General features: G+C 39.2%; 1 protein-coding gene across 1 annotated transcript; it reads right to left on the bottom strand.

Annotated features, from left to right (window-relative positions):
• Positions 1 to 2,545: 2,545 nt before the first annotated feature.
• On the bottom strand, positions 2,546 to 18,331 carry LOC125229746 (aminoacylase-1-like). Its single transcript, XM_048134680.1, has 10 exons — positions 18,255 to 18,331; positions 17,854 to 17,974; positions 13,505 to 13,674; positions 11,683 to 11,854; positions 7,221 to 7,367; positions 6,834 to 6,904; positions 6,447 to 6,563; positions 5,131 to 5,226; positions 4,447 to 4,580; positions 2,546 to 3,998 (listed from the first exon to the last, which is right to left on the bottom strand). Exons 2-10 carry the CDS (start codon positions 17,933 to 17,935, stop codon positions 3,794 to 3,796), a joined length of 1,194 nt encoding a protein of 397 aa, XP_047990637.1. The 5' UTR covers positions 17,936 to 17,974; positions 18,255 to 18,331; the 3' UTR covers positions 2,546 to 3,793.
• Between the last annotated feature and the right edge of the window lie 5,255 nt (positions 18,332 to 23,586).

Here is a 23,586-nt window from a genome sequence, read left to right as displayed (position 1 = left end):
TCTAACTAGGGTTTCGATATATTTCAAAAAATTTGAAAATAATTATAATATAATTATTTTGATGTCAGTAAATCAAAGATTTGTATAATTAAAAAATACTTTCAATTGGGTGTTAGTAGATTTAGTAGTAACTTTGAAAATTGACTGGTATCCCCAATTTATGACAGTGATGACGTCACTGAATAATGTTGAACTTGTCAGCAAGTGCGAGAGGGACACCAGCCCAAACAATTACCTCTCATGTGGACACACTTTTTGACCTAACTAAACAATCTAGTTTAATAATTCTAAATCTATGGCGGAATAAGGGCCGGGCCAGTTCGACTGATTATCGATAATATAATACCGATTAGGCATGTCGATATTATAATATCGACTGAAATGAAACAAAAAAAATCGCATTCCACCATCATTCCACACCACCATCTGACTTTATCAGGCAATTTCAAATAGAGAATTAAATAAATCCTGGCGATAAAATAATAGAAATTAAAAAGTGTTAGTCTAGTAGCCTGGATGTTTTATCACATACTAGCTTTTGCCCGCGGCTTCGCTCTTTTGCCGTGAAAGACGGACAAACAAACAGACACACACACTTTCCCATTTATAATATTAGTAAGTATGGATCGTATAGTCTGGGTTATGTGGGAGCACGGAAGTATAACTAAAACATGGGAGCATCATAAAGCCCAAACGTAGTGATTCAATGCTCTTTGATAAAGCCCGACCAGAAATCACTATCACTACATAGTATAAAACAAAGTCGCTTTCTCTGTCCCTATGTCCCTATGTATGCTTAAATCTTTAAAACTACGCAACGGATTTTGATGCGGTTTATTTTAATAGATAGAGTGATTCTAGAGGAAGGTTTACATGTAGGTATAGTACCCGTGCAAAGCCGGGGCGGGTCGCTAGTACATAATATATGACTATTGTCAAGAGAGGGCGCTGTTATTCAGTATCGTACGAAGAAAATAATTTCAATTAAATTCCGCAATATGGCGCGTAGTCACATATTTCTGGTCAGGCTTTACTTTTTTGCCAGGCTGTAAGGAGTCAACTCATGATCTCGAAGTCGCGAGTTCAAGTCTCATTCTAAGCACTAAATCCTTTAAAATCTATTATTATATGTAATGTTTTGAGTGGCCTAAAAATGCATTGAATCCTCTGTCAATGCTACTTTATATTTATATAAATATCTGGGCAACCGAGCTTCGCTCGGTTCTATTTTTTTAATATATCACGTCTTTAGATAAAAAAAAACTCTTATAAATACAAAAACAAAAAAAAAGACGAAAAACAAAAACTTAATTTCTGGCCGGGATTCGAAACCCTGACACCTACGATCTATCTGCGTACATTAGACCGAGTACCGACCTCGTACGACTGAGCTAAGCGGAATCGATGCGCGCGCGGCGAAATTAACGACCATATTTTACGTTTACTAACGCGAAAGAAAAACTCATGAAAACTCGAAAATTCGCGTTTTCCGGGATCTAAGGCTACGCTAGATCGATTTTTCACCCCCGAAAACCCCCACATAACAAATTTCAGCGAAATCGTTAGAGCGGTTTCCGAGATCGTCGGTATATATAAATAAATAAACATACAAGAATTGCTCGTTTAAAAGTATAAGATTATTAGGGATGTACCGACTAGTCGGGAAAGCCGACTATCCGGCCACATTTGTAGTCGGCAAAAAAGGCCGATTAGTCGGCGCTTGATAAATGATAGGAAAATAGTACAAAAATAAATTATCGGATGATTTATGGCCGTATTATGTACGTATTCGTTATGCCTTTGTTAGTCAAAAGAACAAATATCTGTAATCATCACAGTAATTAATGACCTACCTAAGACTATCGGTTTCATAGGCGGGACCACTACTAAAATGGAAAATGTGTATAACTATTATCATAGACATTTAAAGACATTTTTTAATTTTTGATGCGTCGCGCGCGAGACAGCTCCAACAGCCTTGTGCGCCTAGTGTTGGAATCGCCTGCTTGTGCTATCTGCACGGGTAGCATGGTCGCGCGATAGACGATAAAATATCAGGCCGTCCCTATCGCACTATTAGTAAGTGCGATAGGGACGGTCAGATGTTTTATCATTTATAGAGCGACCATAATTGCCTGCCTGGAGACACTGGGATAGTGTACGTATGGAATCCAGACCCCATAGTGTATAATTTTAATTTATTATAGTTTTAGTTTTTTAGATATAATAAATAATATGTAAATGTAACTAACATAGGTTTAAGGGAATGTACACCAACACTATGGATTTTTTCCGAAATAAAATTATTGAATTGAATTAAACCTGAACAAAATATGAAAAGCGCGATAGAACCCAAAAAATGACATTTCAAAAATTCTGGTGAAATTAGTCGATAATTATGTTCTGGCCGACTAGCCGTCTAATCGGCCGACTAATCGGCCACCCAAGCGCCGACTAGTCGGTAGTCGGCCTAGTCGGCAAAATCACTAGTCGGTACATCCCTAATAATTATTAAGTTAATTATGTGAAATCAAACTCATGTAAAGACGGTGTATAAATCGTTTAATAAAATTTAAAACCAGTAACAAATAAAATACTTGCAAAAACATTAAATATGATATGAACAAAATTCGTTATACTTATATGGAAGACCAGTGAAAAATATATTAATAAATAACTTAACAGCGCAGTTTCATTTCGATCAATTAAAATGGTTATTAAGGTTTCAATTAACTCAGTATTATTGTCAAATTTAAAATGTACAAAAATATAATTATAAATGCTTTTAATTACATTAAAAAAATAGACTTTTTCTTACGACTACAAACATAAAACGTCGAGTATAACTGTGGCTTTCCAACAGAGAAAGGTCTCGTCAAACCCAGAGTACAAATAAGGAACTTTTTTCCTTTTCTTGTTATAATTTGAAATGAAAAGAACTGTCACTTGAAGATGTTGTCCTTACCCCTTTGTGATGAACCACAATAATAATTCAACATCAGGGGGCAGAGCTCAGTTTAGGCTACTGTTCGTTTTAGAGAGTGCGCACACGGGCGACTTTTTTGTTTCATCGGTGTGTTTCTATGAAAAGTTGCGTCGCATCGTGGGCGCACTTTCATACTAGCCCACAGACCGATGCGGTGAGCGACAAAAAAGTCGCCCGTGTGCGCGCGCACCCCCTTAATGGGCCCGAATATAAAATATAGGTATACAATTTGGCATTTTAGCGGGCCGGATTGACATGTTCCGGTCAACGGCTCCAAGATTTAGTGATTCCTGATATTCCTGAATACACAATTATGTATACTTCGTCAGTTTTAAATTTAATATTATCTTGCACGAAATCAATCATTAATATAGAGTAAAAACATTTTCAACTTACATAACTTATAATTTCTCATCGACTTTAAAAATAACAAATAATATTTCGTCAATATGTAAATAAGTTACTACAATATAAGTAGTCCAATAATGATATAACATTTATAATATATAATAATAAGGCACGTTGTAAACATTATAACCCCATAGCAAAGATATCTATGAAATATCTGCTAGACGCATTTTTTCTCTTCGATTGTGACAGTGTACTGATTGTGACATGAACCTTAATACAGCTTGGCAAAAATTAATAGAAATTAAAAAAGGCTACATCGTCGTGTCATTCCTTTCTTAATAATCTATGTGAGAAAACGAGACGACACGACGATGTTGCCATTTAATTTCAACTCTTTTTTGCCAGGACGTACATGCCAATAAAATTAACATTTGCGTATCAAAGAAAATAGTAGTTTTACTGGTTAGCGACAGCTGATATAAGCTTGACATAGATGTCAATGCCCTTCAAAAATGTGTCGGCTTTAAGAAACTCGTCGTGGTCATGTAGCAGCACTGGAGTGAAGTTCATGGGAGAGAACCCGAGCGCAGGGATACCAACTTTGCGGACGTACCTACTGTCCGTAGCAGCGGGGAAGATTCTGCAGTCCAGTTTAATATTGCTGAAATTTAAAGCATAAATTTAATTATTTAGAAGTGAGTGCTGTGATCGACCGAACAGAATAGAATTTATTCGTGAGCACAGTCAGGACTACTTAATCACACATAACAACACAAACAAAAAGGAATGAAGTGCCATGAAATGGCCTCATCTCAGCGTGTTGCTGTTGCTGCCCATCATAGCTGAAGGATCTTAGGATCGTAGGGGGTAATAGCACAAAAGATCCCAATGGATCGAAGTGAATCCGTAAGGGCCACCGCAAATTTAAGATAAGATAAGATGCTAAACTAATTTGTACCTACTTAAATATTAATAAATAAACGTATGATCTATATTACTATGTTGGTTCCTGTATTGAGATGTGCAATAAAAAGTATTTGTATTGTATTGTATAGCGATTTTAGTGACACATCTAGTGCAAGAAAAAATGAAAACATTGGCAAACTTACATCTCATCGGCGGCAGCCTTGAAAGCCACCCAGTAAGGGTTGCTGGCGTCAAGTTTGGTCGACTCCACCTTGTCATTTTTCTGTTCAAACTCGTAGGTCACGCCCTCACCGGCCTCTTTACACCATTGTTTGATCTAAGGAACAACCGACATTCGTATTTAGACACTTTATTTCTACAGGCTTCCGTAGCTTATTTAGTTGGTGCAAGAACTCGCATGTAAGGAATTTCCTCCCGCGGACGCTTCGGCTGTGGAATGAGCTCATGCCAAGGTATTTCCGATGAACTACAGTATGGGGTTCTTCAAAAAAGGAGTACAATTTCTAATGGGTCGACAACGCGCATGTGACACTCCTTGAGTTGCAGGCGTCCATGGGTTACGATGACCGCTTTCCATCAGGCGGACCGACGTGGTATAAAAAAAAAACTACATTGCAGTTTTGTCATCTAAATGAGGTCTAAAAATTTTAAGAGAAAATTTATAGAAATAGTGACGTAGCAACGAGTATTTTTGTAGCATAATTATTAATTATGTGCATTGAATTTGTATTCAAATTTAGTATATTTTCTAGTCTAATTCTATTGATTGAGGAGAGATTAAACCTCGCTCGACCAGTGGCATAGGTTAAGGAACAACTTAGCTTGTGTAAAATGCCTACTTGAAAAATAAACAGTCGTTATCTTACCATATTCTCGAATTGCACGTGGTCGACAGTATTAGCGAGCCTCATATCGAACACCACAGTCAGTTTTTCGGGAACGACGTTCGATTGCACACCACCCTGTAGAAGAAAAGGTAATTTGGCCATCTTATGAAAGTAACAAGACAAATGTAATATAGAGAAATTCTAGGCATTTTAGACTTGGGTGAATCAACTTTATATTTTTGAAGTATGTGTTTTAGTAAAACAGCATCCGGACTTGTTTAAAAAAAAAGCGAAATAACACACTTCAACACAAGATACCCAAATAGATTAGTCTTGCCTAAAATTAAAACTAGTAAGATTAGTAAATATAATTACCTTATTGGATAAAATTGTAAACATATTTGAATTAATAATCCATTACTGATCTAGTTTCGCATAATTGATATTGTTTAATAATAGTACAAATTTCTGACATTTCATTTTTCTATTTTAATAATATCATTTGTAATGTAATTTGCTGGACTATGTCATCTTGTTTATTGGCATGTTATCTTAGTAAGTATCTACTGTACCTAGTTAATTATAGTAACATTGTGTCAAGATACAACTTAGTTATTAAGGAAAAATTTGCATGACTTTTTGTCTGAATGTTCGCACATATTAACCATTATATTGTAACACCATGATTGTACTACACTTAAAGCAAATAAACACTATTACTTTTAACTTTTTCTTGCCTGTTATTGCCATGGTTACGGTCCTCTGAGTCACGCTGGTTTTATGCAAAATTATGCTATTTAAACTATGCAAATATGCATTTTTCTGGTGTTAACAAGCCCTTTCCTTAATTTGCCACCTACAAACATGGACTACATGCATGCTTGCATAATTTCAGTAGCATAATCAACCAGCGTTACTCAGGGGACCGTAACCGTGGCAATAACAGGCAAAAAAAAGTTGATTCACCCAAGTACCTAAAATGCCTAGATGAAAATAAAAGTGCTCAAAAAGAGTGCAATTTTATTAGCATTAAAAGGAGTTTCAATTTTTTACTTTTATTAGATAGCTAATAGCCTCTGCCCACTTACCATTTTCAATTAAGTGGTCAGCTTGAAAATAAATCGCATGTTGCTCAATAACTTTTTAAAAGTTTTGATAAAAACGATTCAATAAAAAAAATTGGCCAAATAACCTTCAAAATCTCCAGCATAAGACTAGGTATAACGGGTCAAAACGTAATTAAATAATAATATAATTAAAATATCAGTATTATATTCCGTTCATTTGTTTTTTCTGCCTAATTAAAGTAATTAAAGTTGATTTGTGACTACACGATAGTTGTAAATTAGACTTACAGAAATCTGTGTCAGATTTATCGTGGTCACATCCCCTGTTGTCAGTTTGGGGTCACTTTCCAGGATACGTTTTTGTTGTTCCCGCAGATCCATGAACTTGTCAATGATGTACCTTAGCTGTAAAATACAAGAAATAAATTATATCAAGCCGTTTCAACAAAAAATGTATGCGAAGGTTTATGATCGCATAGAAAAAATAAATATCGGGCCTATTTCTACTTGTTTGACAATACATTTCAGAGATGGACAATCTGCAATAATGTGTGACACAAACACAACGAATGTCGCAAATGTATCTGACACGATCTCATTTCCCATAAGAGTGAGAGAAATTATTGCAGGTAACTGGACAACATGACTAGTTGAATAAAAATGATTCATTCTCACCTTTTCACCAGCCGTGTTCGGAAGAATGAGAGAGCCATGTCCGGGTGTTCCAGGGCAATGAACGTGAATTTCTGAAAAACATTAGGCAAACACTTTGTTAAAGTGAATAAAATCAGCTTTAATTCGACAGGCTTTGCAAGGGTTTAATACAGACTACGTATTTCTCCTACAATTGAGAGAATCTAAAAGCTGTAGGTACACAGCAATCCGTGATTGAGTATGAGCATAACCTACTACACTTCTAAAATCTTCATCGCAACCGTATTACGTGAGAAATGAGAGAATAACAGAATGTATTAATCTAGTTCCCTTCGGTAATATTACATGACTCTTTTATTTTCGCATAGTTTCTATGACAACTTATATGTTAGAACTTAAAAACCTTACGCCAAATGCTTCGCTCGCCGTAGAACACGATGAATTCCTCTTCAGGGCTCGCGATGCCTTCGTCCAGCCCGAACCCCACGTTCAAAGCCTTAAACTCGGCCGTATGCACGAATTTCATCATGCCATCGTGACCTCCAATTTCTTCATCTGCGAAAGTTATTTAGTTAAATTTTATTTCAACTAAAAAAGAAAAAGGTACAAATAGCGGGCATAATTCCAAAAGGCATACCAAGCAACTAGCGTCAAATAGAGACATGATATACTCGTATGTTGGTGCAGGAGAAATTAATAACTAACAGAGACAAAGATAATGACATCATAGATAAATTTACAAAACCAAGGTGAATACTTATTTACCAAATGTATACAAGATATACAGATGTAGTGCGTAAAGGGTTTCCTTCGGAAACGTTCGTATTTGTCATGCTAGTTCAGTCAATGTCAGTACCACCACCACCACCAGTCATCTTGTACTGACACTGATTGAAATAGCATGACACGTTCGTACTTTTCCGTAACAATACGAAGTCAAATCTTTTCGCACTACATCTGTACTAAGATTGACATATAGATTTATACAAAGTTACAATACTCAAAACGGTGCTCTTCTCGAAGACAAATTATTAATCTTCGAAGATACAATATTTGTTCTCCAAACAATGAAAGTACGCAGTTAATCATTGCTCTGTAAAATAAATATCCAGAGGCGGTATCTTAATTAGGTATGTAGATAATATATAGCTTCCTTTATATGTATGTTGTAAATGAAGGAGGAACTCAACTCGGTACTTTTATAGTTACTTGAAACAACTTTTTCCCCTCACTAGCTCGGAAACACGTGTTTTGTCCTTTAATACCAGCGGGTAAAAACGCATTTTATCCACTAGTGGGTAAAGTAATTTGACCTTGAAGAAAGTCAAATTAATTGCTTTAAAATTGATAAAAGTAGGTGAATCTAGTAATAAAGATGATTTACCACCTGTGGAACTACTGGAAGCAGTGAAAAACGCATTTTTTGCGTTGTAGTTTCCTCGCTATAGTGAGGGGAAAAGTTTCGTGTTACACTCGAGTGCAAATGTATTCTACTTCTCGTGTGTTAAAAAACTCGCAAGTTCAGGATTCTATTCTGAACCACTCGCTTCGCTCGTGGTTCAACTGTGGAATCCTTTCACTTGCTCGTTTTTCAATTCCACACTCGGCGTTAAAATACAACTTTGCCCCCTTGTATAACAAATAACTATTAAAAATTACCGAGAAGATTAAATAAACTGAAAAGTCAATTTTATGTGGTAGTAGAACCTGTTGTGGATTGTAGCTGGGTAAGCAAAACAATCAATGTCTAATGTGTGTGTGGCAGGGAACTAATAGTGCGTCGTTTGCGGGAGAGGGGCTGCGATCTCTCGAACAGGTCTCCATTGCAGTTCAGCGGGGAAATGCAGCGGGAGTAATTGGGACTTTTGAGCCAGGTACGATCCAGGGACAGTTATTTTAGATTTAGTTGTGTTCTTTTTTATTCCTCTTTATTTCTTTCAAATCTTAGGCTAGGTTATTTATAATACGAATATAAAAGTAAAATACAAAACCACTCACAAAACAATAAAAAAATATAAACATATTATAAAAAACCTAACCTAGGGTGCCGCCAGCAGCGGGGCAGGGCCCAAGCTGCCGGTGGTTAGGGCTGCAGAGAGAGGAACCGTCGGACTATCCGTGCTGTGTCCAAAATCACCGCCTTCTGCATCTGACCCTTGATCCAACCACCGAGCGAGAGTCTCTTAAGATGTTGGTCGAGACTCTTCGCTATGAGACCGTTCGCTGAAACGACTATCGGGACAATGATCGTTGAATCAACATCCCACATGGTGGTTATCTCGTGAGCCAAGTCTAGGTACTTACTGGACTTGTCCTTCTCGGCTTTCACGAGATTCTCATCATGGGGGATGGTGATGTCAACGAGCACGGCCCGGCGTTGCGGTCGATCTATTATCACAATGTCAGGCTTATTGGCTACAATAGTCCTGTCAGTGATAATAGATCGATCCCAATAGAGCGTGGCACGGCCATTTTCAAGAACTGGCGCAGGTAAGTACTTGTAGTACGGTACTTCGCGGTCCACAAGGCCGTATTGAAGAGCAAGCTGCTGGTGAATGATCCGGGCTACGAGATTATGCCTGTGCAAGTACTCACCGTTAGCAAGATGAGAACAACCGGAAATGATATGCCTGAGTGATTCTTCGGGACGGCGGCATGCCCGACAAATGTCGACCGTGCCGTCCTTCAGGATATATTTCCGGTAGTTGTTCGTCATCATAACTTCGTCCGCAATTGCACAGGCAAAACCCTCAGTTTCTCCGAAGAGGTCCCCGAATCGTAACCAGTTCACCGATGCGAGCAGGTCTACATCGGGTCCCGTGAGGGCCTTGTAGAACCGCCCGTGTAGCTGCTTGCTCTCCCATACCGCCTTGCGGTCCGCAGCACTTAGTACCACAGGTTTGCGCCAGTTCTCTTTCGCCAAGGAGAGCGGCGTGAGGTTTCCGTCCACTGCCACCACATCACGATGCATCCCACACTCGTTGTTAAGGAAGTAATTCCTGAGATTGTACACCTCACGGTTGTGGAGATTTTTGGCGTTTAGGAAGCCTCGACCTCCGCACTTCCGTGGGATGTACAATCTCATAACAGACGAGCGCGGGTGTAACATACGGTGTGTGGTAAGTGAAAATGAAAATGAAATGAAAATGAAATATTTATTTTTCAAGTAGGCATATTACAATGCGCATATGAACGTCAAATAAAGCTACGCCGGCTCTAACCCTACGCCTCAGCCTCGAGAAGATTTCAGTCCCCCCTCAGTTGGGAGGGGGGTATCCACTATGGGACCGGCAAGAAACTCGGCGGGCAACTTCTTTTCAAAACATTACATCTTATAATTAACATGCATTAAATAACAACATACAATTTAACATGCAAAAGTATTCATCAAAGAATATGAACAGACTAGGTACTCTATGGAAATCAATTTCAATAAATTATATTATTGCTTAATAATACGTCGTTCTTCTTCAGAGAAAACATATCAAATTGTCATAGAAGAAAAAGATAATATGAATCTCAATATCATTAAATATGTAATTTACCTACACAACATAAAATATAAAATATTTGATGTGCTTTCTTATCTGAACTGTGTCCTCTATACATAATAAGCAGTGACCGGACCCTCCGATCCAGGGCGTCCAGCTCGGTCTGTGTCCACCTTAGTATGCCAAAGGAGTATGTGAGTAGAGGCATTACCCAGGCGTTAAAGGCGCGCACTTTGTTGCCTCCTGACAAAAGACTGTTAAGGACTTTTGTCAGCCGACTGAAAAAGCGCTCCTTCACCGACCGTCTAATGCCAACATCCTCAATACCCAACGACTGTGACATACCAAGGTACTTATAGGTTTCTGATTCAGAGATAGATCTGAACGACATCGTCTCAGAAAGTTGTAAATTTTCTGAATTTACAACCTCCCCCGCTGTACATGCATAACCGCACACTTATCGACACCAAACTCCATTCTGATGGCGGTACTGAAAACTTCTGTGGTTTTCAATAGCACCATCAGGTCTTGGGTGTTCGGTGCAAATAGTTTGAGATCGTCCATGTACAGAAGGTGAGAGATGACTTCACCCTCTCTCCGAAGCCGGCAACCTAGCCCTGAATCCTTCAGCAGGGTGCTGAGGGGATTCAGAGCTAGGCAGAACCATAATGGACTCAGACTGTCACCCTGGAATATTCCTCGCTCAATCCTTATGAAGTCCTGCGGGCCAGTGGGGTCATCTCTGCCTCCTGGTTGACGAAGGACTGTGGTCCACTGCCTCATACATGCAGCCAGGAAGGATATTAAAGCTGCATCAAGTTTATACAGCTCCAATACCCTTCCCAGCCATGAATGAGGCACTGAATCAAAGGCCTTCTTATAGTCAATCCAAGCGGCCGAGATGGCCCCCTTGTTCCGCCGAACTTGTTGGCAAATGGTCATGTCTATGAGGAGGAGCTCTTTAGTACCACGGGACCCAACCCTACATCCATTTTGAGCGGGGGCCAGAATGTTGTTAGCGACAATATGCGCGTTAATTTTTGCTCTCAAAATGGATGTAAGGAGCTTGTAGAGTGTAGGCAAGCACGTGATGGGTCTGTAGTTTTTTGCTTCCGTGGTACTACCGGACTTGTAGAGCAGGAAAGTAACACCAGTTGTTAGGGAAATGACTTGAGTTTAATGAGTATATGTTAATAACCTACTTGACAGATATACTATATTTGACGAAGCCTGTGCTTTTACAATTGTCATGCAGAAATGATACAACATATTACTACTTTATTACAGAAACGAGATCAATGTCTTACTTTTCTAATTTTTACGAGGTCCTTCATACCTACAGTAAATAGTACAGTTGGGTTTATTTATTAAGATCTCACCTGGAACGAATGTAATGTGAAGGGTCCTCTTCAACTGCACCCCAGCAGCCTTCAGTTTACGAACAGCCTCTAGGTATTGTATACCAACGCATTTCATGTCTTGAGAGCCACGGGCAAAGATTTTTCCATCCTTATCGATGTGGGCACTGAAGGGCGGGTATGACCAACTTTTCTGCAATTACAACATTGGCTACCTGATATAAAAGTATAACACTAGTTATTTGTTATACAAGGGGGCAAAGTTGTATTTTAACGCCGAGTGTGGAATTGAAAAACGAGCAAGTGAAAGGATTCTATAATTGAACCACGAGCGAAGCGAGTGGTTCGAGAATAGAATCCTGAACATGCGAGTTTTTTAACACACGAGAAGTAAAATACATTTGCACCCGAGTGTAACACAAAACTTTTCCCCTCACTATAGCGAGGAAACTACAACGCAAAAAATGCGTTTATCACTGCTTCCAGTAGTTCCACAGGTGGTAAATCATCTTTATTACTAGATTCACCTACTTTTATCAATTTTAAAGCAGACTTTATTCAAGGTCAAATTACTTTACCCACTAGTGGATAAAATACGTTTTTACCCGCTGGTATTGAAGGACAAAACACGTGTTTCCGAGCTAGTGAGGGGAAAAATATTTTATTTCATAAGTTGCCAATGTTGCCACGTTTGTATCTGGCGTTTAAAGCAGGCGATAATGTTACTACTGTTCATTAAAAAAAATCGCGGTCCTATAATTTCATGAAATGCTCAATAGAGCATAATAATAGTTATTTGTTATACAAGGGGGCAAAGTTGTATTTTAACGCCGAGTGTGGAATTGAAAAACGAGCAAGTGAAAGGACTCTATAGTTGAACCACGAGCGAAGCGAGTGGTTCGAGAATAGAATCCTGAACTTGTGAGTTTTTTAACACACGAGAAGTAAAATACATTTGCACCCGAGTGTAACACAAAACTTTTCCCCTCACTATAGCGAGGAAACTACAACGCAAAAAATGCGTTTATCACTGCTTCCAGTAGTTCCACAGGTGGTAAATCATCTTTATTACTAGATTCACCTACTTTAATAAATTTTAAAGCAGTTAATTTGAAGTTATTCAAGGTCAAATTACTTTACCCACTAGTGGATAAAATGCGTTTTTACCCGCTTGTATTAAAGGACAAAACACGTGTTTCCGAGCTAGTGAGAGGAAAAATAATACTCTTAGGTTCGGAATCATAGTAAGTACCGCCACGGAATAAATAATAGCACGTATCGCGATAATGTAGGCAAGGTAAGCCGGGAGGTTATCGTCCCTTGGGAAGGTCATATCAACTCATGAAGCATGACACAGTTTTTCTCCCTGTCTTCCGATGGTCATAATTATGCACATTTACCATAGATTAAGTTATCTTTTCAGAGTTCTGATTTATGGGACGACGCAAAGAGAATCAAAAATCAATTAGAAAAAAAGTAAACTTATGAGCAATAAGCAGTTTTATATCAGATTTTTTGTTGGAATTTTCGAAAATACCTTTCTTAGTGGCGTTTAGTACTATGTATTATGAACGCGTATTGGGCGCCGAAATGACAACTAAAAATACAAGTTTTGCCTAATTTCAATTCATGACCTACTTTTTTTATATGGAAAATTTAGATATCTAGCGTAAAAAAGGTGGTGAATACATAAAATATACATACATACATACAATCACGCCTGTATCCCATAAAGGGGTAGGCAGAGCACATGAAACTACTAAAGCTTCAGGGTCACTCTTGGCAAATAAGGGGTTAAAAGAAAACGAAAAAACACATAAAATATATGAAAATAAATACTAACTTCAAACACAGGAACTACATCCATGTGAGAGTTGAGCAGTATCGAAGGACGAGCCGGGTCCGAGCCTCGCCATGTTAGAATGACGATTGGCTTCTTCGGTACGACCTCGTGAACTAAAAATTCCAGGCCGAGCGACGACGCATGCTTTTTCAGGAAACTGACGCAGGCATCTGAATTAAGATTATGAAGCGTGGTATATATAAAACAGCCAGCAGATGCTTGGAAGACGATAGTGTGGGGCGCTACATAACACAGTAGGTAAAGGTAAGCTGCCGGCAAGACATAGGTAAACGCCGCAAAAATAGAACTAAGTAAAGTCAATAAGAAGAGCTTTCGTGTTGGCGTCTTTCAGAAAGGGCCAGAAACAATTCGAATCTGAGAAGGAACTTATAATATATCGATTAACAACGACGAAAGAACTTAAAATATATGGTCTTCCATAGATCTAAAAATGATTGTTCTTTGGGTCCGATACATTTTAATCATGATCTTTTATAATCCACAAATATCACAAACACCATCACTTCTAAGCCACAAACTCTGGCAGGGAATGTGAAATATAAGAAGAAGGTGACAAAATTGTAAACATCGCCGATTGCGAAGTAGTATAGAGTATTAGAACATTGAGATAGTTATCTTAACACTATCAAATGTGAGTACTATTCTCATTATTCAATTGTGCCAGGATAGACTCAATTGGTTGCATGTTGGCCCTATCTTCACGCCAAATGGTGCACATCCTGAGGGTTACCGCCACCTAATTAGGTCTTGATCATTGACAGGAATAAATAAGATATATCTATATAGCTGTCTGTCCTGTTCTGTATTTCGTTGGTGTATGGTTTTGTATAAATAAGTAAAAAAATAAACTTTACGACCGGTCTGGCGCAGTCGGTAGTGACCCTGCCTGCTACGCCGCGGTCCCGGGTTCGAATCCCGGTAAGGGCATTTATTCGTGTGATGAGCACAGATGTTCCTGAGTCATGGATGTTTTCTATGTATATAAGTATTTATATATTATATATTATATTATATCGTTGTCTGAGTACCCACAACACAAGCCTTCTTGAGCTTACCGTGGGCCTCAGTCAATCTGTGTAAGAATGTCCTATATATATATTTTTTTTATTTATTGGGTTGGTAAGAAAGTAATGAGCGATCGATTGAATTCCACATAAAATTTTTGAGAGAGTTCTAGAATCTTCTATGGTCGAAAATATATAAAGGGCGAGTCGCACAGTTTCTCGTCAGTCATTCACTAGCTGTCGCCGAGCTAATATAAGGAAGAAAATGGACGAATTAAAAGTGCATGTAAGGCATTGCTTACTATTATATGAATTTCAGTCTGGCCATTCAGCCGCCGAAGCAGTGCGTAATATATGTCAGCGTGTTGCTCCTGAAGTTGTGTCTGAGGCCACGGCGAAACGATGGTTCCAGCGGTTTCGTAGTGGCGACTTTTCATTATCAGATCAACCTAAGTCTGGTCGACCGGTGAAGATTGATGTAGCCAAATTAAAAACCTTAATTGAAGGAGATCCGAGGCACAGTATAAGGATATATCAGTAGTTAATCTCCGGCAGCGGCGGCGCGGTCGTTACTACTGCGCAAGGTCACGCAGGGTTGTACAACGTTACTATAATCGACTTCGTACAATGTAAGTTGTTGTAAATCTAATAGGTACTATTAACTGTAAGTAGGTTTTAGTATAACAATACCACGTCATGACACCACATTAGTCAGTATTGAAGATACAAAAAATCATTATAAATATATTACTCTCATACGCGCAATAGTAGATTGTGTAACAATAATTGCAAAAGCGTTAATTTAAGTGTTCATTTTATATGTTTTCTCTAGAATACACCCAATCCATCACAATAAAAAAAAGATTCGTTTGAACTAGAAACGTAGGTACCTACTGTCCTACTCGTATTAGTAACTGTGTATGGCGCTATGCTAGTACCAACGCTCTTTCTACCTTTTTATCTAATAAAGATTCAAGTACGTATTTGTTTCTTAAATACTGACGAAATCATATTTACATAAAATGTTTGAATAGATGTTTGCACAATATTTAAGTAGGTACCAAACTTTCGAGCTAGATAGATCGCAGCATCTACCTAAATGTCGTTACAGATAAATCCTTATTGATTTTAATGTGTCATTCTAGCTTTAAATCTCACTTTTACGCCATTTACGTAAGCAATAATGTACCTAACACTGCAAATATATAACAACCACTTACTTTTCTGGGTGTCTAGGAATTCTAAAGAATGACATTTCCGCATTTTGAGAACTTTCCATACACCCATAAACACTACAGTAACGAAAATATGTCTTCGGTGCTGACGTCATTTTCTCCCGAACTCAACACGTCAACACAGCGCGCAAACGCGGCCCCGACTGTCCAGCCCAATAATCACCAGTTTCGCATGTTTTCGCCGCATGCGAGGGGAGGGAGGGGGACACACCGCGCGGCGTGAAGTTTATAAGAAGAGTTATTACTGGTTTTATACTGTGTCCGAGGCTAACGAGTCGTACTCTTGCTACCGAGTTTGGCTGCTCTCATGTCACCATAGAAACACATTTACACGAGTTGGGAAAAAACTACAAATACAGTGTTTGGATACCGCACGAACTTGATAGAGATCAACTAAACCGCCGTGCCGATATCTGCATACAACTTCTGTCTTTTCGCCGCACATTCAACTGGTTGGACCATCTTATCACTGGAGATGAAAAATGGGTCTTATATATAAATCACACACGCAAACGTCAGTGGCTAGCTCCAAACGAAAAAGGAATAGAGGCACCAAAAACAGAGCCTCACCCGAAAAAAGTTATGCTGTCCGTTTGGTGGGATATTCATGGTATTATTCACTGGGAACTCCTACCAAGTGGAATGACTGTTACCGCATCAGTATACTGTAATCAGCTTGAAAATTTAAACCAAAAAATCTGTCAGAATCGTCCACAGCATGCTAAAGTTTTTTTCTTACACGACAATGCTCGCCCACACATTGCAAAAGTGACTCGGCTAAAGCTATTGGAGCTAGGTTGGAAAGTGATACCTCATCCACCGTACTCTCCAGACTTGGCACCTACGGATTACGCATTGTTCAGATCGCTAAGCAATGCCTTGAATGAAAAAAAGTTCGATGATCAAGCCCATCTACGACAGTACATAGCTGAGTTTTTTGAATCTAAACCTAAGAACTTCTTCGCCGATGCTATTCATTCTTTACCAGAACGATGGAGACAAGTAGTAGATAACGAAGGCCGTTATATTTTTGATAAATGATTAAAATAATAAATTAAATAAAAATTACAATATTGGTTATGATTCGCTCATTACTTTCTTACCAACCCAATATTTATTACTTTGTGTGGCAATGATACAACTTTGAAAACAGTATTGTCCATCTGACACAGCTGGAATAAGACAACCATTCAACAGTCTAATTGTATAAATTAGAAAATAAATAGTTAACATTTTAATGAGAATAAATCTTTTACTAGGAATATTTTTTTGTATGTTAGATGATGTTAGTCACTATAGAACATTTAGTCTTTTCATTCAATAGCTTTTGGTCAATAACCATTATGGACTCTTATGAAAAATCACAACAGACAGCTGGACAGAGCACTGATCTTGTAGAATTATCAATTGAAAGATTATTGTTATAAACAGTGATCGGGGTTTTGGTTGGACAACCACAAATCTTCTTCTTTTCATCTTGTTACCCTCTGATGGGGTGTAGGGCTGGAATCGTATTTCTCCATTTACTCCGGTCTCGGGCAGTTTGGGTAACCTCCTCCCAACCCATCCCTAACACCCTGAGCTCTTGCTGAAGAGAGCGACCACCGCAATATATCAAGTTGATATATCATGTTGATACAATTAGAGTGTTGCCTTTGAAGCTGCTAGAAAATATTTATATGTGACAGTATGTCATATTTTTATACAATATCATACAATAACAAAGAATTAGGCAGTTCTGCCCAACTTGCAACCAAATTCCCAATCACTGATTAAAAAAATAAATTGACTAAGTAATGTTTCATCCTCCTCCAATGCTGCACTAAAATATATTAACTGTAATTTTATTACCTGTATGAAGACAGTTTACATTAAACATTGATAATAATATTTGATAAGATTAAAAGTATTCTGTCATCCTGCACCTATTTCAAATACTTATAAGAATGTCGTACATTTTGTCTCAATATAAAATAATAACATAAAATGAGCTTCTTCTCTCCTGATAAGGAGGTTACAAGTGTAAGATATATCTTTACATTTTGTTCTGTTTGCATTCTAAATAAATAACGTGATATTTGTAACTTACCATAATTAATGTTTGGCTGCACACTCGGTATCTGCAGATATTCCACAAAGTTTGCGATGGCCGGGTTACTGGCGTATGACATGATTGTAGCCGAGTAGCGTTAATGTGTTCATTCAGAGGCCTAGGGCAGAAATGATAGCAAATTCACACTCCGCAACTTATATACCCACGTCATCTTCAGAGATAACAAATTAGCTACGCTTCTCTCTGTGATAAATGTATTGTTTGTTTCGTGTTATGTTCCATTAAAACATGATTAAAACTAATATCAGTGACATGGAAATACTCATTTTAATACAATTTCTACAATACAATAACCACTTTTTTAGAAAACTTGTCACTTTTTATTGAATAAATATTTGTAAATAAAATTAAAGTATAGACTTTATTATTTTACTTACTTTTTCTAAAATAAATGTATCAAATTCATGAATCTTTGATGAATCTAGCTAGATTTTTGACGTAACAAGCTAACAAGACATTTGACATTGACAGTTTTAAGGCCAGCCTTAGTCCGTTTTCATTTCACATTATCCGATCCGATATCGGAAGGATTTCAATGGAAAAAATCCAAGATGGCGCCTCCAATGTATGGGATATCGGTCCTACTTCCGATATCGGATCGGTTAATGTGAAAACTTACTTACCCGGTTAAACGGTCTTGAGAATTTATATAACATATTTTCTTTGAAGAAAACCAGTGAAGCAGGTGAAGGTGAGTATTATATTCTTTGAGGTGAAGTGAGATTTTTTTTTGACGTGATAACGTCTAATAACTCGTTACTACGGGCTGCATGCACGAAAAAGATGACGTCATTGTCCCGTTCCTCAAGGCCACCAAGCAAGAGCAAGTGGTTTGTGTATGGACGGTTGGGGTATAAGCAAAAGGGGCCCGATTTTAGGACAGAAAATTTTTGTTAAAAATTTTCATTTATCATTTTTAAGTGTTTGTAATTTAAAAACATGAAAGATTGCATTAAAATAAGCATCTTTTATAGAATGAAGTTGTTTGAAAAACCTACTTATTTAGGAGTTAGAGCAGTACGAAGTTGCGAATTTTCCCATAGTATTTACTAAGGCGCCAGAGACTTAGAACATTTACGATGATTTTTTAACAATATAACCTATGTTAATAGTGATAAATCATATAGAACACGTTTAAATAAGGATGTTTGTTATATAAACTTTTTCTTTTCCATTAATATTTACTGAGATATTAGGGTTCTGTAGCACGACCAAGTTTCCCACGCGTAACGCAGGTAGAAGGTTCCGCCGGCCCTTCCGATTCCAACGGTACCGCACCATTTTTTCTACATTGCGATGGCCGGCCACTGCAGATGCGCGGGTCCAGCGTCCCTTTACTCCCGTTACACCCCCTCCACGCGGGGTGACGCCACGCCGCAGGAAGGAAGGAAGCGTCGCTTTCACCCACGCCGTCGGGTGGTATAAAAGCCCGCCGGGGCACATCCCAAATCAGTTGACATCCCAGTCTGCTCCTAACTAGGACCTTACTCTAGGCCTAAGCTAGCTCCTTGCTAAGTACGGAGAAAGCCCGTTCCGATCACACATTGCGTAAACCCCTGCGTTTGGCGTAAGGTCGCAATTCCGATCACACACGGAGAGTCTTCTACTAGCAAGGCGTGAGCCCGGTTCGGAGTACGTCTCGTCACGTCACCTCTTTTCGGTACACCCGCTACCGTCGCGTCCATAGTCAAATTGAAGTTCAGTGAAAGCAACAGTGTACAGTGCTAGATATACCACTCACGGCATTCGTGTTACTTAGTGTTACTAGACTACATTGTATAAGACTATTTGTGTAAACTTGCGTGTAACTCTTGTGTTGTCTAAATAAATCCAATTGGAATCGTTGTTGTTGTTCTGTTAAGCCAGGCCTGAACCCTCACCATCTTATAAGAGTGTCGACTTATTGGGACCCTCAACCCAATTAGTCTGCGCTCGGTAAAGGGAACAACATCACCCCTTTTACCGCCTTTTACAACTGGCGCCCAACTAAGTGGCCCTGGCTTCAGAACCTAGAACACGAGCACAACACAGAGCGAAGATGGCCCTCACGATGACCGAAGAACAGCTCCAGCGCATCATCGCAGCTCTGGCACCGGCAAGCAGACAAGGGTCATTCGCACGATGCAACGCAGTATACGACGGGACCGGCGAAAACGAGGCTGCAGAGACTTTTCTCGCAGCTATCAACGTGTACAAGAAAATCGAGAACATTGACGACGAGAATGCTCTCGAAGGGCTTACCCTCCTTTTAAAAGGAGACGCCGCTGTCTGGTGGGAAGGTGCCAAGTCAGACGTCAAGTCCTGGACGGATTTTGAGAATCGGCTTCGGCACGCATTCGCCCCGAAAATACCAGCGGACATCCTGTATCAGAGGATAATAGAACTCAAGCAGGATGCGAAAACCCCCACTGAGAAGTTCGTCGCAAAGAAGAGGGCACTCATAGCCCAGCTGCCTGCACCAATCCCACCGGAGACCCATCAACTCCATATGATTTATGGTCAGCTCCACTTGAATATACGGGAAATGGTGCCAAGAAGCGCTTTCAAATCGATCGACGAACTTCTGAAACTCGCACGGAGCGCTGAAGAAATCCTATTGGAAAAGATGACGAGCTGGGAAGAAAATGTTGCCTCAGTACCTTCAAACAATAAACGGAACACTTCAGGCCGACAACGCTGCGAGTACTGCGATAAGAACGGGCACGCCGAAGCAGATTGTCGCACAAAGAAGCGGCAACAACAAGAGATGAGCTCAACTGCAGGGGGAGATGTGAGCAAGGTTGCTCCATCAGCACCGGTTAGCATCAGTTGCTACGGATGCGGCAGACCCGGCGTCGTTCGCAGCAAGTGTCCTAATTGCTGCAGAAATGCAAATCCAGGAGACCAGAGCGTTGGCCTATATTCTTGGGCCCCAAGCGTACCTGGTGAAATAGGGCCAAGCCCTACAGCAAAACTTCAAGTAGGCTGTACACAAGTTCCCTCTACGGAAGAAAGAGAGGAAATAAGAAAAGAAGCATTAGACAAGAATAGTCAGGAAGCTTTGAAGTTGCAGCCACGTGATCCAGCAGTGGTCATTCCAGCTCATGCTGAGCGTGCTAAACTTGCACCAAAACAAGATAGCTCTGACGTAAAGTCACAATGTCAGCTCGCATCATGCATAGTCACTCGGAATAGTGACTGTCCGGAGAAGATTAAACCTCCCCAAGATGCAGCGTTTGCGCTATATCATGAAGAGGTGGTGGCCCCTACGGAACCACCACTCCAGCCACTCAAAAACTTCAAGAAGAAGACTAAGAAGCCCAAGGGGCATGTAAAAGCAAAATCGATGGAAAAGAAGAAGTGCTACCTCGTGCTGGCTCCTCGCCGGGACGTCGTCGGATCCAGAGGGGGAGACTGTAGCACGACCAAGTTTCCCACGCGTAACGCAGGTAGAAGGTTCCGCCGGCCCTTCCGATTCCAACGGTACCGCACCATTTTTTCTACATTGCGATGGCCGGCCACTGCAGATGCGCGGGTCCAGCGTCCCGTTACTCCCGTTACACCCCCTCCACGCGGGGTGACGCCACGCCGCAGGAAGGAAGGAAGCGTCGCTTTCACCCACGCCGTCGGGTGGTATAAAAGCCCGCCGGGGCACATCCCAAATCAGTTGACATCCCAGTCTGCTCCTAACTAGGACCTTACTCTAGGCCTAAGCTAGCTCCTTGCTAAGTACGGAGAAAGCTCGTTCCGATCACACATTGCGTAAACCCCTGCGTTTGGCGTAAGGTCGCAATTCCGATCACACACGGAGAGTCTTCTACTAGCAAGGCGTGAGCCCGGTTCGGAGTACGTCTCGTCACGTCACCTCTTTTCGGTACACCCGCTACCGTCGCGTCCATAGTCAAAGTGAAGTTCAGTGAAAGCAACAGTGTACAGTGCTAGATATACCACTCACGGCATTCGTGTTACTTAGTGTTACTAGACTACATTGTATAAGACTATTTGTGTAAACTTGCGTGTAACTCTTGTGTTGTCTAAATAAATCCAATTGGAATCGTTGTTGTTGTTCTGTTAAGCCAGGCCTGAACCCTCACCATCTTATAAGAGTGTCGACTTATTGGGACCCTCAACCCAATTAGTCTGCGCTCGGTAAAGGGAACAACATCACCCCTTTTACCGCCTGATACAGTTAACTTAAATAACCTCTAGTTTTAGCTTTTTAAAGATCAACCTTTTGTTTGGCCGTCGGACCATCTCAGCAAAGACGCTCATACTCGAGAGCAAATTTTAGTAAAGAACTAACTAAAAAAAATATTGTGAAAGAACAAAGCAAATAATTATATCGATATCTTACGATTAGATAATTGAAAACATCCTCTCAATTGGGCTTTGTTAAAAATGTCAAAATAGCTATTTATGCAACAAGTGCGGAAAGTAGGTGATTTCTGATGAGTGTCATATAAGCCGATACGAGTCGGAATTTCGGAAATCATCTTTGCGCACATGTTTCAAAGTTTTCAAACAATCCTTTACTTTGCATTGTGCGAGTAAATAAAAAAACATAATAAGACAAAATACTTTAGTAATTATTAAAATTAAAAGTTATGTTAGTACAATTTTCGAATTTGAAAGACATTGGTTTTATGGGACTTATAATAGTAAAGTTCAAAATAAAATAAAATAAATTGAAAATTAAAAAGCACTAGTGCGGAAAAGTATTACTTTCCACACGAATTTTATGGGACTGATAGTGAAGTTGAAGTTAAGTTTAACTTCACTATCAGTCCCAGTCATCAGTTAAGTTAAAGTTAAAAGCAAAAAAAAAAAAAATGTTAAAAGCACCAGTGAATATTGTGGAAAAGTACCTACTTCTTTCCGCACAATTTTGCTTCATAGAAAACACACTTTTCGAGCACATACATTCTAATAGCTATTTTTATGGGACTAATAGTGAAGTTCAAAATTTAAAGAAAAATGAAAAGTAAAAAACACTAGTGCGGAAAAGTACTTTCCGCACGATTTTGCTTCATAGAAAACGCACTTTTCGAGCACATACAGTGCTATTTTTTAAAGAAAAATGAAAAGTAAAAAACACTAGTACGGAAAAGTACTACTTTCCGCACGATTTTTCTGGGATAGACAGTGAAGTTCAAAATTTAAAAAAAAATTAAAAGTAAAAAGCACTAGTGACTAGTGCGGAAAAGTAGGTACTACTATCCGCACAATTTTGCTTCATAGAATACGCACTTTTCGAGCACATACATTGTAATAGCTATTTTTATGGGACTGATAGTGAAGTCCTAAATAAAATAAAAAAGTAAAAAGTACCAGTGCCAAAAAGTACTCTACTTTCCGCACGATCTTACTTTATAGAAAACGCACTTTTGTAATACCTATTTTTATGGGACTGATAGTGAAGTTCAAAATTAAAAGTAAAAAACACTAGTGCGGAAAAGTACTACTTTCCGCACGATTTTCCGGGGACGGATAGTGAAGTTCAAAATGTAAAAAAAAAGAAAAGTAAAAAGCACTAGTGTGGAAAAGTATTACTTTCCGCACGATTTTGTTTCATAGGAAACGCACTTCTCGAGCACACATACATTATAATAGCTATTTTTATGAGACTCATAGCGAAGTTCATAATAAAAAAAAATTAAAGTAAAGAGCACTAGTTTGAAAAAGTACTACTTTCCACACGATTTTTCTGGGACGTATAGTGAAGTTCAAAAT

Source organism: Leguminivora glycinivorella, chromosome 1, assembly GCF_023078275.1.
Source record: "Leguminivora glycinivorella isolate SPB_JAAS2020 chromosome 1, LegGlyc_1.1, whole genome shotgun sequence".
Classification (NCBI taxonomy): Eukaryota; Metazoa; Arthropoda; class Insecta; order Lepidoptera; family Tortricidae; genus Leguminivora; species Leguminivora glycinivorella.
The sequence above is the reverse complement of the archived record's forward strand: the minus strand, read 5'-3'. Positions and strand labels throughout refer to the sequence as shown.